Raw genomic sequence first — 18,001 nt, 5'->3', positions numbered from 1 at the left:
ACTTTTTTTATATATAAACAATGCCTAAATACACGCCATACGAAGAATTTCGCAATGCGAGTCTTTCTTTATCACAATTACCTTACAATATATATAAGTGTTCGCCACACGTGGAAAATAAAACGCGATAAATTGCTTGCGGCCTTCGCATTTTGGTGACAGCCAAAATCATGTGTGGCTCCGGGCGACACTTTTCCAAACAAGTAAACCCGACTTGCTTCATTTGCATGTATTGAGAAATATCATAAAGGTACCTTAGAGTGTTTATTACTGATGCTGATCAAGCTTTCAAGCCTCTTTAGATCTTTCAAAAGTTACAGTGATTATAGGATAATATCTTTTGCATGGAAATGTTATGCACAGTTATCTGTGCAAAACAAAACAACTCTTATGGCTATAATTCAGGCATGGTAATAGTGTTCCCTTGATGTAGTCCTCCACTGTTCTTTCTTTTCAACAGATGTGACGCTCGTTTGATGCGTTATGAGAACCATGTTTCGACTCCCAGGAACAATTTTCGTCACCTGTTTAGACGAAAACGTTCTTAACAAGAAACAACTCATTCATAAATACGATATCTTTATTTTCACCTGTGCATACTTTGTTTTATCATTTTAACAAGGAGCTATGTTATATACAGAGCCGCATTATTATATTCTGAGCTTGTATCCTGCGAAACATTTCGTAGAATTGAAGGGCGAAAAATTAAAAGCAAATAATAGCGAGTGCATTGTTAATTCCTTCAATGCAGCAATTTCTATTTCTTCGGTTTTTCTCTTGCAACGTTATTAGCCTTCGTCTCAACGAGGAGTGAACGGTGCAGGATGAGGTGTCTCTAAATTTTAAGAGGTTCCATGACAAGGTTTGACTGCCGTTTGGTTTTGGTGCGATAGGAACATCCAACGCCTCTTTTTTTTCTGTTTTTGATCCGGGCACTGGACTATTTCCGAGCGAAGTCGACCTGGTCTCCGTAGAAGATCACCGGAAGCTGCAAAATATTTTTAAAGAAAAATGGCACGTTATAGCAATACTACAGGTGCTTCAGTTAAAAAATCACGGAAGATTGGTACGTTAAATGCAACGAATTCGTACGCAAGAATGGTTCCTAAGAGTCGTAATAGGTAGTACAAGTGAAGGTGGTTGTCCATTCTTCAACAATTCAAAGGGAACAAAGCCTTTTTGAACATCGCCTTTGTTTCATGTTGTACACGTAAACAGCAAAAAGAAAGCTTTACATATTAGATGTTAGCAGGGATTTGCGAAATATCTGAATTTCGAAGAATCAAAATTATCAGCTTGTGGAATGTTCGTTGTTCCTTATCTACCGCCTAACCATGCGTTTAATATTTTTTATTTACCGCAAATTACGTGACTGCTCCTTACTTACCTCGTAGGCGAACCCTCCTCGATATTATCGCAAGGCCCAGATAACTGAAGACATGGCGACTGCGACAAACCAGTTGATCCCTCGGCAGGTAGCACTGTCTGTGTAGTATTCTGCGACAGGCAAGAAAGTATACCATCCATGATACATTACTTCCAAGTTTCCCCCTAATGGAAATCCCTAATATGTTAACACTGAGCTTCATTAGAAATAAATTGGCACAATCTAACAACAGCCTTTCAAGAAGCACCCAATAATCCTGAGAACAAAGTGAAGTAGCCCGAATGCACCGAATGCATAGCTCGAAAGCGCAGCTTCAACTCTATAAATGTTTATTTCAGAAATGCAACAGAAATGCAATAGAAATACAGTCGTTAGCATTTCCCATATAAGTCAGCAAATATGACAGTGTTACCCTCAAAATTGCAGTTGACCATGCGATAAAGCTGAAGCACATGGCATTTCTGAGTTTTGGCGATCCCAAAAATTGCCAGAGTTTTCGCTGTTACCATAAAATTATGAACTATATTGCACAAAATGGTTCGTAGGCGTGAACATATTTTACTGAAGCACAGATCATTTCATATAGCGAAGGTACGTTTGTGACAAGTAATGTCATTATGCTTTATACACAGGCAAACAAAAATAGGCAGCCAGCCAGTGAAAAAATTGTTTTGCTAATTATCCTTGCTAATTTGGCCTTGGCTTTCATAGCGATGATCAATATATGGACACTTCAAGCGCATTTAAGTCGTCCCCGTCGTCGTGAGGTTCTGTATAAAGTCCAAGGGTGATGAGACTGTCGCCGCGCGCCGTATTGTGTATGTGCGAGTGAAAGCTAGCGAGGGTGAGCCAACGAACGCGGTTCAATCTCACGTGCCCGAGCGAGGAACTCGGACCGGAAGCGTGCCCTCTCCTGTCGTGCGCGCGGCACGGGGATCAGGCGAGGAAGGGGGAGGGGAGGCGTTCTTGTCCGGCAGCTGCAAGGGTGCCTCGATGTCCTCTTCGCCTAGAGATAGTGTATATGGCTCCCGCAGGAAGCCAGAGTTGGGCATAGGTCCGCCATCTTGCAATCCACTTTTGTGCAGTGAAGCCACCTATAGCTGGCGCAGGGGCTGTCACACTGATTATACCATCAAAACCCCGAAGGTATTACAGAGGGGATCCATCTTCTCATGAGCTGGTTGCAGCACTGTGGAAACTACACGAATTCTTAGCCAATAGAAACGCCGAATGCCCCTTGAGATGTGCTCATCCACACCGCGTCGTCTGCTCAGCGTCTGCTTGCCATCATGTTACATGCTTCATGGCTGGTCGATTGACAAAAAGAAAAAAAAAATGTTTGGACGTCGTAACCATAAGGTGCGTTTACATGCATGCGGCCGCAGGGCTTCCCCTTTACCTGTATGCTTTCCCTGCAGTTATCTTGCAGCCTCCTTAGCAAGTATTACGGGCTAATGCCCTTTCAAATGTTCACCTGTGCGACAACGTCTGCTCGGCCTATATTTGGCGTCTACTTGGCGTTTGCTCACTACCGTCATCATGTGCCATGCTAGAGCGGGGTAGAAAATTAATGAAGCAGTGATGCAGTGGCTTTGGTAGCTTTCAGCATAGTGAACGCATCATCAATGCTAATGCTGTGGCGTCATCTGCTACTAGAAATCAAACCACAGCGAAATTGCGACTTGCGAAACGAAGATACCTGTCACGAGAATTCGCGGTAAATAAAACGAGGTAAAGAAAACGTGGGCATTGGTATACGACCTGATGGGCCGATCGAAACACGTATGCGTTGAAGACGTGATAAAACAGAACTTCCCCACAGTAGACACGAAAGTAATGTGTGATAAGTTCAATGACACATTCTTGCATGCGGCGGAAGAACTAAGAGCAACAAGTCGCGATAGGCAAACCGAATACAAACCTAAACGCACATGCGCGAACACAGCTTTTCTGCCAGAAATAGCTGAAGTTGAATAATTGAATATCATCAAGGGTTTCATGGAGTGGAAGCCACCGGGTTTTGATAAGATTCGTACTCGAGACCTCCGTAGTAATTTTAAGGAACTAAAAGGCGTATTATTAAAAATACTAAACGGAATATTTCACACTGGAGATATACCGAAAGGAATGAAAATCTCTGTTGTTAGGCCAATATACAAAAACGGAAAAAAGAGTGACTGCGGAAATTACAGACCGATTTCTATCCTTTCAGCGCTTGCCCACATAATAGAAAAGCATGTAGCATCCGTGCTGCTGTCATTCTGTGATCGATTTTCACTGAACAATAATGCGCAATTTGGCTTCACACAGAATAAAAATACAACTTCCTTGTTAGATGAGCTTTCCGATTACATCAACAGTTCGATAGAAAATAACCGAGTGGTCCTGGCTTTAATGTTAGATTTAACAAAAACTTTAGATGCCATAGACCATAATATTATGATAAAAAAGTTGCAATATCTGGGCTTTCGGGGACACTTCATTAAGTTTTTTTCAAGTTATTTTGCTGACAGATTTCAGTGTGTTAGTTTAGGAGAAACATATAGCACTTTTGAGCCACTAAAATATGGAGTACTTCAGGGTAGTACGTTAGGACCCCTGCTTTTTAACACTTATGTTACAGACCTCAGCCTTCTACCATTACATTCTGAAATCTTCCAGTATGCGGACGACACTGCGATTACTATAGATGTTGCCAACATTGATACAGTGTTCCAACAACTACAGAGTGATATTGTTAAATTATGTGATTGGTTTCAGGAAAATTATGTTTTCATAAATAAAGGAAAAACAATGCTCATTTGTTTTACGAATCCCCACAAAGCTTCCACACTTAATCCGCACTTAATAGGATAATTTTTTTGCATTCATCAGACTGTAATTCATGCCATTGCTTACCTTTGCCACTCGAATCAACTGTAAAGTATTTAGGTGTACGTTTCGATCAATGTCTTAATTGGAATAGTCAGTTAAACACATGTAAAAAGTTAAGATCAATTGCTGCCATGATGTATCACCTTCGAGGCAGACCTCAATTTAAAGTAAAGCTTACTGTATTTAAGGCGCTAGCTGAATCTTTATGTATGGCATTACATTATACGGCACTTGCTCTGCAAACAAAAAACAAGAAATTAATCGTGTAATTCGTAAAATAGTCAAGAGCATAACCTACGGTACAGCGTTAGATAGCGCAGGTACAAGGGAAAAATAACAAGCCCTGGTTATACTACCAGTGAAAGAACTATTTAATTATGTAGTTTTGAACAATCGCTACTTCAGCAAAGAATTCAGGGTTGTCGTAAAAAAGAACGTGACATTGCGACAAACTCAGAGGTACGTGAAACCACGTGTCTACACTCACTATGGAAAAAGAACCAAGTACTACTATGTCCCTGCAGTATTTAATCAATTGAGTGATGAATTATGTACGATAAACACAAAACGAAAAATGAATAAAGCGATCAGAAAATGGTGTGCAAACTCAATAAACACTTAGTAGGTAAAGCCAGTTGACCCATATGAAATTGTTTACCGGCTTTGTTTTCAACTTTTGTTTATGTTCTTGCTTCGATACCTATGTATAATTTTTAATTCAGCAGTTTGAAGAATTGAGTTGTAGTCTTGTATGTGACTGGTGTATTTATGTATCGCTTTGATGCTTTGGCTTTGTTTTGACTTTGATGTTTTTCTTGACACATTGTGTAATGAAAAAAACAGGAACTCAAACTGCTTGTTATTTTTTGTTTCATGCACTGGAAGGTGTTTAGTGTATATATGCGAGAGAATGTAATAATTGCGGTAATATGACTTTGATATGTTGTTTCACCAACTGCCTGGTCATTTTACAAGCACTGCGTGCTTAGATTGACCAGCAAATTCACTCTGTACAAAGAACTTTGGATAAACAAATGAAAAATGAATGAAAGAAAAATGAATCTGCGACGTGGTCACAGTGCACGCCCGCGCGGGCCTCATCTTCAAAGCGATCTGCGTTGTTTGTAGAGTGCGCGTAGTGCTGGTAGCCTCGTATGCGCTGCGCATTCGGCGTTTCTCAAGTCGAAGCGAGAGATGCACGAAGGTCAATTCGCCGGCTGCTTCCGTGATTCATCACTCCAGTATCTTGACAGCGAGTTTCCGCGCTGATCGAGCGAGATGTGTCCATGTTTACCTTTGCGCGCATGACACCATGCGTATTATTTAGTAAAAAAACACGTTGGTGGACTAGTTCGTTTGAATCCACGATAGAATCTGTAAGCGCAACTAACACAAACCTAGAAAGAAGTAGACACACCAAGACAGCGCTGTCTCTGTGTGTCTGTTTCTTTCTACGTCCTCGTTCGGTCGCGCTTACACATTCTATCATTGTTAACTGTCGTTAATTTGCACAGCTGTCCACTAATTTGCTATCGCAATCGCTGCTTCGCCTTTCGGCGGAACTGAGAATATTTTATTACCAGCACTTTGTCTCGGATACCTAGAAATGTTGCTGTGCTGCAGATGGATGGCATGGCTTTTTTTTTCCTTTGAGGCGCACTAAATTTCTTTCAGTGTACACCTAATGAGGAAAGGAATGAACGAAATTGTAAAACATGGAAAAACCTAAAGGCTAAAAAAGGCAGGATGAGCAAGGTGTTGCGCTGCTAAGGATGAGCGCGCCGGATCAAATTCTGACTGCGGCTGCTGCGTTTCGATTGGGACAAAATGCAAAAATTACGGTGTCCCGTGCAATGATGGCAAATTAAATATCCCCTGGTGGTCAAAATTAATCTGTAGTTCCCCCACTACGGCATGTCTCATAATAATATCGTTGTTTTGGCGCGTAAAACACCGGAATTCAATTTAAAATGTCATTCCTTATATCCGTAGCGCACATAGTGGACATAGTGAAATAATAGGAAAACACCCAGAAATACCATCTTCCTCAGCAATGGTACACAGATGCACCCTGAAACACATACAACATTCGCGTCTAAAGCACATCCCGCTGTCATGCACATTAAAACATCAATCGCTCTGGAGCATTAATAAATTAGAGAAGATAAGCTCGAGCAAAACAGAAAAAAATTAAGAATTCGGTAGAAGTCGAAAAAAAAAAAGCGATAAAGAACATAGAATAAAATCTTGCTTTCATTGGCACTGCTGACCCCCATCCGAGTGCCCATGCTTCGTTTGGTGCTGGCGTCGCTTCATTCATATTTCATGAGCAGAAATTACAGCCTTCCTTCGCGCTCTCTTCTACTGTGAGGAACTAAAAACATGGGGTCCGAGGCAGCGCACACCCACAGAAGCGAAAACAGCTGTGCACCGGCGATCATTTCCCGCAAGGCCCAGGGGCACCGCTTATGGCTCACACACTCTTCGCCTCCGTCATTATCCGTAATGCACTGAAAAGCCATACCGCCAGAACCATCGTCCGCGCAGCCTCAAAGGGCCTTCAGCCTCGGTGTTCTATGCGCGGCAAGCATCGCGTGGTTCGTGTTTAATGGTCACCGCGTTTCCACCAACTCCATAGCGCACGCTACGCCTCCACCTATCAATCTGCCTCAAGACTGATACATATTTCAGAATGCCGCTAAGAAAGTGATGTACCATGTAGAAGGAACGCTTACTTTCCACTGCATCATATTGGGCGGCGGCTTGTGTGCAAATGAACATGCATCTACGTCACTCGTGTAAAAAAAAATAGCGCTACAGGAACCTTACTGAAGTGCCTGAATTTTAATAAAGCGTCTATAAACGGCGTTTAAATCTTGCGTCCCTCGCATTTACATAAAGCACTCAATCTTAGCCCAGAACGTGGATTGACTCAGTTTGATTTCCTGGCACCAGAGCGTTACCAGAGCACCGGTGAGGTTGCCATCGCTACTTTCCTGCCGAGAATGCTGTGTCAAGCTGATAACGCGCAATCTGTTCGTGACTAGGAAGTACTGGGCTCGCAGCGTTAAAGAAAGGAAATGCGGGCAAGACGGAGGACGATTATCATTTGGGGACAAAATACAACCAAAAGTATGTAAACCTTCTTTAGAGTGGCCCAACAAATCAGCTTCCAAGGAAGAAGGTTCTGTTTCAATGGATACTATCACACATTGGCATCTCGGGAAACGGGGCTATTGATGCTTTGGTGGCGTCAGCAAATGCCTTAGATTAGACAGATGACAATTTCTGCCAATTCAATGACACTGGACTACTTATAAGCCACCACATACCGTGCTTGCACCAGAATGAACGTGTAGCGCTGGACTTGCACTCTACAGTAATCACTGGCCATGCTCTAACTGGCCGTGGTGGGTCACTACTGCAGAAGTTACGCATCGGGCGTGTTAATTCCTCACATCGCGTTCACAATCAAGGACGTGCCTTGAGCCCTTAGTGCCTTGCTCGCGCACACTCCAGCGAAACGCTTCAGCACTTGCTTCAGCACTATTTTTTCCGCAGTTCCGCTGAATGCTGCTGAGCAAGTTTCAACAACTTTATCATCCACGAACAATATCTTAATGATATATTGTTTCCGAAAGGTCTTGTATCTACTCTATATGAGGCTTACAAAGCTATACTGAAATTCTTGCAAACACGGGACTAGACTTTCGTCTGTAACGCTGGAACTTTGCCCGTGTAGCTGTGTCATTTATCGTTTATTTCTTACTTTATATATATCTCTCTCTTTCTCTCTCTCTCTTTATAAAGTTTTTTTATCTTTCATCTGCAAGCTGGTGGTCATGGTGTTTCTTTTAGGAGACAAATGCTAGCTCAATTTTCTTTCTCTTTGTGACGTTTGTAGAGTCTACATGATTAATAACTGCAATATTAGAGAGGTTTTTCCTTTAAGGATCTCTGTGCTATTTTCTGTGAAACGTTTAGCGGTAGTTCTCGGCAGCCACTTGGATATCATTAGTAGCCTCATTATGGGCATGATGTATTGCGCAGTTTTCACATAATGATATGTTTCACATTCCTCCGATCTGGTAGTCACAGTCGCGAGCTTTATCTGTTAACCTTTTTCATCACATAAATCACCAAAATAGAGATTGGCACCACGTACATCTTTACCGTAGAAATGCTCTCTTAAATATTCCGTAAGGTACGAACATACGTACAGAAAACCCACTATACTTAAGTAGGTTGCTACTCTGTAAATGAGACAGGAATTATCCCTAAATATTAATGAGGGCATGATAATACTAAAGAAACAAGCTTCTAAAAGTTATATTGTTAACACGTCCGGTGAATCTCGTCAGCGAAATTTTCTAAACCACTTTTGTGACCGGATATCCTGTGCATTTAGCTGCCCTTTACCCACGCATGTGGAAAAACGTGTACATAGGGCGAGAATTGCCGGTTCAAGAGCGAGCACAGATGAATATTTGTATAGGGAGAAGGAGGTGGAGGGCTTTCCTATTGGAAAAATAGTAAGCAAATCCCTTAACCCGGCTGTACGCAATAAAGAAAAACGGCGCTACAGTTGCGTCCCCACTACAACAAATCCTAACGGCTAATACAATGTAGAAGTTCCCACTTCTCAATCACGAGTGGTTTTTTATTTCAACAAAACGACGCACCACGCTCCGTTAGCGAGGCATGCCCGAACACCAGTGGTCGTAACGACGCCGATTAAGGTCCACAACAGCGCAGAGCGGCAGCGCATTCCTCCACATTTGTCTCGCGCCTGTCTATTTTTCTGTTTTTTATGCAGCTGCTTAATTCTTGTGCTTAATGCGTTTCCCTCCTGGCTAGCAGGATGACTGTGGCTCCATTTGAGAGAGCGTAGAGAGCCCGCCATTTGCAACGCACGCCCATTGCCGCCCACAGCACCCTGAGGGCCCAATTGCTGAATATCTCGGCTATTAGTAGCGCTGAGAACAGCATGTCTCCGCCGCGAGGACGTAAATCGCGAATCACATTGTCCGGCCAGGCCTCGTCTTCTCGAGTCTGTGGTGTACTCGCCGCTAACGAACGCTCTGTCGTCTTCGTCTCACTCTCTCTCTCTCTCCTGTTTCTCCTCCTCAACCCATTCCTCGCGTGTGCCAGTAATGGTCTTTCTGGTGCTCAAACCTTCGCGAAACTAAGGAGGAAGCGGAACAGTTCTGATTCATTCCAGACTCTAGCGCTCTTCCTTGCTCGCTGGCTTCACGTTTAGGTCTTTCCTCGCTTTGTTTTTTGCCTTCCGTAGACTGCCATGTTCTGCAAACAGTTCTGGGCTCAACACAAGTATTCCTGCTCACGGTGTTTCCCTTCCCTTCTGCACCGCAAGGAATGTGCAGACGCAGACTGCACGGTGCGCAACAGCGCGCATGAATCTTCGTGTTAATCGCGTTTGCCGCCGCCACTCCCCCGTTCTTCTCGAGAACTATTAGGACGGCGAATAACGAGGTAGGGCAGGCCTCCGCCAAGCGTGTGCACGCGGCAGACGAGGCGGCGCATAAGGAACATGTCTACGTCTCCGCACCTCTGCGTGTGCGTCTGTGTATACGCGAGCACAGACCATGGCCAGTTCGGGTGCCACGTCGCGAAGGCTCTGTCTGGAACTTCGGTTCCCTTGCATGTGGCGACAGACTATAGGGTCTGTGCGTGGTGAAGTATACATGGGGCTGCGAGAGAGTGTAACCGTTCAGGGTGGTAATTATTTGAGGTGGTTGAAAAAAGTTGTATCGAAGACTGCACCTCCTGATGAGCGCACCCAACTCAATTTCCTCAGCCTAAGCCTTAGTGATGCCCGACCAAACGCTCCCGGTTATTTTCGCCTCGTCGTTCCCTCCGACAACCAAGCTAGCATCCGTTGGAAGTAAGAAGAAATGGACGTGGCATACATTCTTCTACGTACGCCATTAAGGTACAGGTGCTGTTTCTCACTGACGTTGCAGCGCGATGGGAGAATGAGCTCGGTACGTGCTCAAAGTAACGTTAATGAAGAATTGTAAGTGCTCATGTGGGAAGCACTTCGAAGCCTTTCGCGCAGGAGCACAATTATGGAAATGCTTTTTTCTATTCAGAACGGCGTGGAAGTGCGGTTAAAGGCGGTAAACTCTCGCTGCGGTTGCATATACTACTAAGTGCAGATAACATTCTTGAATAACTGAAGTGCTGCTGATGCGCCAGCAATGGTGAGCTCCGCTATTGGAGGTTGGAAGAGTGAGTCTGATAAAATTCGTTTCTGGCATTTTTGTATTTAAAGCGATATTAAGGAAATTACGGCGCTTATAAACTTCTACGCTGGCTGAGTTTCTACAAGGCGCTAAAAGTGGTTATGCACGCCTGGACCTTGTCTAATAAAAGAGTGGCTATTGAAAAGGCACCCAAGAAAGCTACTTCATTATCATCATCATCATCATCATCATCCTGGTTATGCCCACTGCACGGCAAAGGCCTCTCCCATACTTCTCGAACTACCCCGGTCATGTACTAATTGTGGCCATGTTGTCCCTGCAAACTTCTTAATCTCCTCCGCCCACCTTACTTTCTGCCGCCCTCTGCTACGCTTCCCTTCTATTGGAATCCATTCCGTAACTCTTAATGACCATCGGTTATCTTCCCTCCTCATTACGTGTCCTGCCCATGCCCATTTCTTTTTCTTGATTTCAACTAAGATATCTATAACTCGCGTTTGTTCCCTCGCCCAATCTGCTCTTTTCTTATCCCTTAACGTTACACCTATCATTCTTCTTTCTATAGCTCGTTGCGTCGTCCTCAATTTAAGTAGAACCCTTTTCGAAAGCCTCCAGGTTTCTGCCCCGTACGTGAGTACTGGTAAGACACAGCTGTTATAAACTTTTCTCTTGAGGGATAATGGCAACCTGCTGTTCATGATCTGAGAATGCCTGCCAAACGCACCCCAGCCCATTCTTATTCTTCTGATTATTTCAGTCTCATGATCCGGATCCGCAGTCACTACCTGTCCTAAGTAGATGTATTCCCTTACCACTTCCAGTGCCTCACTACCTATTGTAAACTGCTGTTCTCTTCCGAGACTGTTAAACATTACTTTAGTTTTCTGCAGATTAATTTTTAGACCCACCCTTCGGCTTTGCCTCTCCAGGTCAGTGAGCATGCATTGCAGTTGGTCCCCTGAGTTACTAAGCAAGGCAATATCATCAGTGAATCGCAAGTTACTTAGGTATTCTCCATTAACTCTTATCCCCAGTTCTTCCCAATCCAGGTCTCTGAATACCTCCTGTAAACACGCTGTGAATAGCATTGGAGAGATCGTATCTCCCTGCCTGACGCCTTTCTTTATTGGGATTCTGTTGCTTTCTTTATGGAGGACTATGGTGGCTGTGGAGCCGCTATAGATATCTTTCAGTATTTTTACATACGGCTCGTCTACACCCTGACTCCGCAATGCCTCCATGACTGCTGAGGTTTCGACTGAATCAAACGCTTTCTCGTAATCAATGAAAGCTATATATAAAGGTTGGTTATATTCCGCACATTTTTCTATCACCTGATTGATAGTGTGAATATGGTCTATTGTTGAGTAGCCTTTATGGAATCCTGCCTGGTCCTTTGGTTGACGGAAGCATTTCTTTTTATTTCATTACAAACCTAAAGAATAGATATTGAAAGTTTGTGCAATAGTATGATATCAGTAAGTAGAGGTAGAAAACAAGGAGGAGTTTTCACTGCGAATCCACTTCTACAGCTTTGGCTCCCTGACTGCTGCTTTAAACAAATACAGTGTCTTTTCCTTTATTTCAAACCCTCAAAATATCCTCAACAATTACTTGAATTGCATCTCTACAGGCGAATCAGTCGGGCGGCGCTCAGGAATATGCCACATTGGCTTCGGTAAATTATTCATACCGTAAGGAGGACTCTAAATGTTGTAAATTAATTATATTGGAGCACAAAGGTCGCACTTCTTTGGACCATGTGCAAGTCTTTTCACATTCACAAATGGTATTTCAGGCGTATAACTCAGTAGAGTAGTTAAGCACTGTCGCTTACTTCATCTGGCGAGACGTGTTTGAAAAAGCCGCAAATTTTTCGTCCAGTGCGTGCTTTTCTGTGCGTATTGCCTTTTAACGGAGACATGTTGTGACAGAAATTACTTGAAGGGATAACGTTCTGTTCTGCTTGCACAGATTAGTTAGATAATAGAGCGTATGCCATCTCCACTGTGGCGCATTTGTCTCAGGCAGAAATGATACTTATATATGCTGTAATCTTTAGAAATTCTTCTATATTTTCGCCGTTGCGCTACCATTTTTCCCATTACCCTTGTTACAGATGCACTATAGTGCCCCCGGCTGGCTTGCTTATGTAAGAGATGTTCGGCTTTGATAGTGTTCTTCAATCTTCCCCATACGGATAAGAAGACTCCCCTAAAATTGCGGGCGTACTGCGCATCTACCTCCCCTGCCTTGCTGCGTTGAAGTGAACGTGGCGCTTCTACTGTTTGTCTAGTCATCAAGACCTGACGCGAGAATAAGAAAAACTCGCACTTTTCACCAGTCATGGGTGCATATTCTGAGACATGAGATTTGTGGGAAGTTAAGTGAAGTTTCGCAGCTGTTATGATTTGAACTACTGTGCACGAATGGTATTCCGTGATACAGATGTCCCGAATAGCTATCTGTTCCTATAACGGCGTACAGACAGAGGGAAAAGCTGAAATTAGTTCAGTCCAGTAAAATCAGGGAAAGTTTATGACTCTGACACCTACGATCTTATAATTGTAAACCTGGTCAATTCGTCAACTTGCATTGTGCAGAAGAACGACGCCCCTGACTCACCTGGATAGAACTCGATGAGTCGCTGCTTCTTGAAGTCTGTGCCGGGTATGGAGAGCAGGCACACGAACAAATGCCGGCCCGAGCGTGAGAACTGTTCGTCCGGCACTTGGCTGGAGACGCGAGTGACGTAGGATCCGTCCTGCCGCGGCGTCACCCGCTGCGTTGGGGCGAGGGCGTGCCGCCGCTGAGGGGACGCTGACGATTCCTCATCTAGCTGATACAGCGACAACGTGGGCAAAGGAAATGCGCCGGTTGCCTCGCACACAAACGTCGTCGCCGACTCCTCGCTGGCTCGAGAGAAGTTGAAGACGAAGTGCTTTGGACGTGCTGCAGCAGAAAGTACAAAGAAATTACAGCCGCACAGTCGGTGTCTAAAATTTAAGGCGCGCGGAAAACAGCTCAATGCATTATCCTGGGCAGGCATCCTGCCATGCAGGTTATAATCCTGTACTTGTGCATGTGACCCACATAGTCTTGTACTGCTACATTGGCTGCAAGCGAAAGCTGCGCTAGTCGGCTCTTCGGGAAAACACGCATCCCACATACTTCTGAAGCCGACTGTACGTAAGGGCCAGTCGGCCTCATCGTATGTCGTTGAGCCTGCTGAATAATACAAGCGAAAACATTGGAGGGGTAATTTCATCTTTCCGTCCACTCATAGATTTCCAGGAAAGAAAAGTATGCGATAGCGATGACAAGTCACAGCTCCCTTCTTCTATCTCCTACTTGGCGCTTTGGTGCGTTCTGTCATGAGCTAAAATTATATGGCAATTTTCTCTTCGGAGTTTTTCCGCAACATGCACAGACATCTATGCTTCCACAGCTGACAGTGCGAAGCAGTGAAATTTTCAGCTTAGAACAATGCACAGCACTCACCATAGACGGTCATGAGTTGCGACCTTTGGTCCTGGTTATTGTGTGAGGTCACGTGACACGAGTACCGACCGCTCAGCTCGGTGGTCGGTCGCAACAAGTTGAGAGCGCGGAACTTTGTGAAGTGATTCGCGGTGACCGTGAAGTCGGTGTTCAGGCGCCCCTTCAGCCTCTGGGAGACGTGCCGTGTCTCCAGCTCGGGTATCCACTGGTAGATGGGCTTTGGGTCGTCGTTCAGGAACCACTTGACCACCAGCTGTGAGTCGTCGCGCTCAGTGTAGGCGTACTCGCAATCCAACAAAACTGAGTCCTCGGTGCCGTTCTCGACCCACATGGGCACAGATAACCGCACGATCTGCACGCCACTCGCCGTCCGGATTGCTGAAAACACGAAAGTTCAGGCAATCTCGGTTAAGCTCGCCGATGACGTTCCTACAATGCTATCCAGCTAGAAAATCGTATTCTAGTACATCGTGAAACAAGTTATCGCCGCTGCATTTGGCTAATCGTCGCACCAATGGAAGCGAAAGTGAGAAAATGAATTTACGACTCAATGTGGTATTGAAATATATTGTATACAACAGCCAAAGAGGATTTGTGCCTAGTCCAGCCCAAGGCCTCTCTTCGTGCATTTTTCTTTAGTGACGGGCACACAGATTATCGAGGGAATAGGGTTAAATGTGTGGATATTCGAGCATGGACTCAAAGAAGCACAAGCGAGTGGTCATATATGAATTTTCGCAGCATCCCTCGCAGGTGTAGTTTGTGAATTTCTTCTTTAGGTAAGATTCTATTTTCACAACCAGGAACCTACTTATGCACAATACTCCTTTTATTTGAAGCGTTATATTTCGTTGTAATGGCGGTTCAACAAATCAATCTCCGTAATGGCAGTTGATTGATCGGGCACTACATAAGATAAAGAGCTTAGGTGAAGGGCGCAGTGGAACAATTGAGGTTAGGACAGCATCTAACCTGGGCTGTATATAGATTCGAAAGATAGTGGCTTTTACAAATACACATCCTATCTAACCCTGCATGGGTGCATCTTATGTAGTATTCCACCACCGCTCATATCTGTGCGCATCTGAGCATTCATCTTGTGTTCTGAGACAGCTTTTCAATTAGACGTATTTTGACATGAAAAAACGCAAGCAATTACAACGCGCTTCTTGACACGTTTCATTCATAATCCACCAACGTTAGAGAGAACAGATAGCACCATTGGGTAAACAAACACATCTGCGTCGATTTAAAGTTACACGTGATAGGAGATTCACACGAAATGGAAGGAAGCTGCAAATCTTGTCAGTACGAACAGTGCCTCTATGTTTAATCGGAAAAGAAAATATCTGCATAGGTAAATAAACCTAACTGATATTTACTCGCAGTTTTTCTGAGCGCCGTAAGTAATCAGAGTTGCCTCTCACTGAGTTAGCCGATCCATAGATGTTTATCTGCACAGCCTTTTTATTTCGCAAGAGGAATTGCGTAGTGCTATACTAATGTTAGTTTTATTGCATGTGCAAATCTGATGGCGCTGTTCCTTACAATTAGAGACGCATAGCGAACACACACTCAGCGAGATTTTACAGTTAATTCTTGCAATGTTCCCAGGGAACGGTTGATGAATAAAAGAAGGAAAATATATTCACTCAGGCGTTGACGAATTCCTGCGGAAAAAACTATAGACAAGCAAAGTAAAGCACCCAAGACACGTCCAAAGATACCTGACCCCAATACTCGGAGCTGTCCATGCGGAAACAGTGTTGAAACAGTGACATACCATGAGTAAAATGAAAAAGGCGGCATACGTTCCCCTTTCGCGCAAAGATCAATTAGGGACACTCGATACAGCCATACAGTGGGCTTAATTAAGACTGCTCGTTTCGGCACCAAAAGTAATCATGCTAAGTGGGCAGCCATTTAGTGATGGCAGCAGGCTGCGGAATGAAAAAGAAGCGCTCCAGTGATTACAAAACTTGCTGTGTTGTGTGTTTTCACTGTATATACTCAATGGAGCTATACAGACCGCTCGAAATGTCGTACGAAAAATAGCCGAGGCAAAGCTCATAGGCCCGAACAAGGAAAATAACAAATATGTTATAACGCTAAAGGCATGTCATTTGAAAAAGGAGCGCTCATTTCTTGCTGCAAGAGAGAGAGAGAGAGAGATTTCTTGCTACAAGGGAGAGAGAGCTAGAGAGAAGCCGCAGAGCTAAGAACCCATAAAATGAAAATTAATTATTTGTATACATTTGCAAAACGTCCTCGGAGCTTTCGGTTAGTTCGATTTATAATTGACAGAGACGTCCAACGTGAGCCCGCACACTCACGTGATATGTAAACACTGCGCAGTCAATTGATGTCGAATGCCTGATAAAAACGGAAGCTTAGCGAAGAAGAAAAGGAACTATAGGGAATTTGCTGAGAGCATAAGCGAAAATCAATGAACGAAGGCCACTCTCGTATAGTTTGCGTAGTCGTCTTTCTACCACGTGTCACACTGTGTAGCACCGGGCAGAAGTATTGTGAACGGATTATCGACTCGTGGATTATTTCCGCTGTGCAGGTCACAAATTTTAACGTGCTGGATTTTCAGTCCCAATAGTTTCTAATGTGCTGGCCGTCGTAAACTAAAGCGCGCAGAACGTAAATTTTGAAACACTTAGATTCGTATCTCCTGCAGAAAATTGGCTTGTTTTTAACGCATTTTAGGCATCCCAGCTTTAAGTAAGATTCAAGCAATTTCACTCTCTGATGTTGCTTGACAGTGGAGTTACTTTGTTGGTCAACACGGCGTCGCGGATGGGATTTCCGATTGGGTTATCTGTAACCATAGGGGCCTGGAATATTTATCACCATCTACGCAAGCACCGCTATTGACTTTTCATAATAGACCAAGGTGGAGGCAAGAAATTCATGTGAAGTTCACTCATTCGTACCGGTTTATATTACAGCGATAGGTGGTTATTTGGCTCTTACGATCCCTCACATTCTGAAGTCCGTCGGTGTCTCTCACAGAAATCTTGGCCATTTGCGGGAGTTTAAAAATAAACTAAAAAATAGTCAAATGCGTCAAGTGAATTTGAACTCTGGTTCCATAGAGTGGTAGTCGGAGGATTTACCTCTGACGCGCTATTTTCTTACCTTATTACTTTTGTGGGAAACGTAAACATACAATCATTGTAGTGAGTGTCTTTCATTTGCATGGCGACACATAAATTCTGCGTTGTAAATGAAGAACCCGGGAGCAACGGCCCGGAAAGTCGTTGGTACCTAGTTCGAATCATGGAACAGGGCTACTTTTTCTATGAAATGTGAAGCTGTCTTCCTGAGAAACCGGTACGAGTTTCCTTTGTAGCTTTCTGCTATACTCACCTGAATGCCAATTTTCACTTACAAAGTGTCCCAAAACAAGACGCGCTGCTCAGTCTACCGCAAAACTTCCCAAGAAACACAAAACACTCGAGGCCTCTTACGATAGTAAAGCAGTGAAGAATACTTCGCCTGCAAAGCGCACTTACGCCGCAAGCTACTCTGATTGGATGACGACATGCTCTGCAGCTTACTTGCTCTGAAATTCAGCTTACTCAGAAATAAAGCAATAGAAAAAACGTGAAAGCGAAGATCATAAAGAGAAAGAAGTAGCGGCTTCTCCACTTCACCGCTGGAGAACGCTAGCTATGCCAGCAACGAAGTTTTGTTCTCCGCAAAAGCTGATAGCTCGCACGAATCTGCGAAGATTTACTCAAACAGATACCAGACGAAATAGTGCAGGACTCACTGCGTGTAATATTCCCCGAGCTATCGCGCCAATGCTTCGTAATGTGGACGAAACTTCAGATATGTTACTGTAGTACATTTTGTTTATTAGTCAACGCAATAGTTCAAACGTGAATACAGCAGCTAAAGCCCGGAACATGTCCCTCTGAAGTAATTTTCCGCGCTAGAAAAGGCAGATGCCCGTTGTCAGTGCCTTGTGATTTTGAATCTGAAATTTGGAGAGTAGGCT

At 44.0% G+C, this 18,001-nt stretch overlaps 1 protein-coding gene across 1 annotated transcript in view; it reads right to left on the bottom strand.

Moving 5' to 3' along the window:
• Nucleotides 1-562: 562 nt before the first annotated feature.
• The window catches only part of LOC126531075 (uncharacterized), a 31,684-nt gene continuing 14,245 nt past the window's right edge, over nt 563-18,001 (bottom strand). The window contains exons 2-5 of the mRNA XM_050178462.2: nt 13,990-14,367; nt 13,114-13,440; nt 1,388-1,497; nt 563-988 (exon numbers count right to left, since the gene is read on the bottom strand). Coding sequence (XP_050034419.1) covers nt 1,412-1,497; nt 13,114-13,440; nt 13,990-14,367 — 791 coding nt within the window. The 3' untranslated portion in view covers nt 563-988; nt 1,388-1,411. The remainder of the gene's footprint in view (nt 989-1,387; nt 1,498-13,113; nt 13,441-13,989; nt 14,368-18,001) is intronic.

This window comes from Dermacentor andersoni, chromosome 5, assembly GCF_023375885.2.
Source record: "Dermacentor andersoni chromosome 5, qqDerAnde1_hic_scaffold, whole genome shotgun sequence".
Lineage (NCBI taxonomy): Eukaryota > Metazoa > Arthropoda > Arachnida > Ixodida > Ixodidae > Dermacentor > Dermacentor andersoni.
The sequence above is the reverse complement of the archived record's forward strand: the minus strand, read 5'-3'. Positions and strand labels throughout refer to the sequence as shown.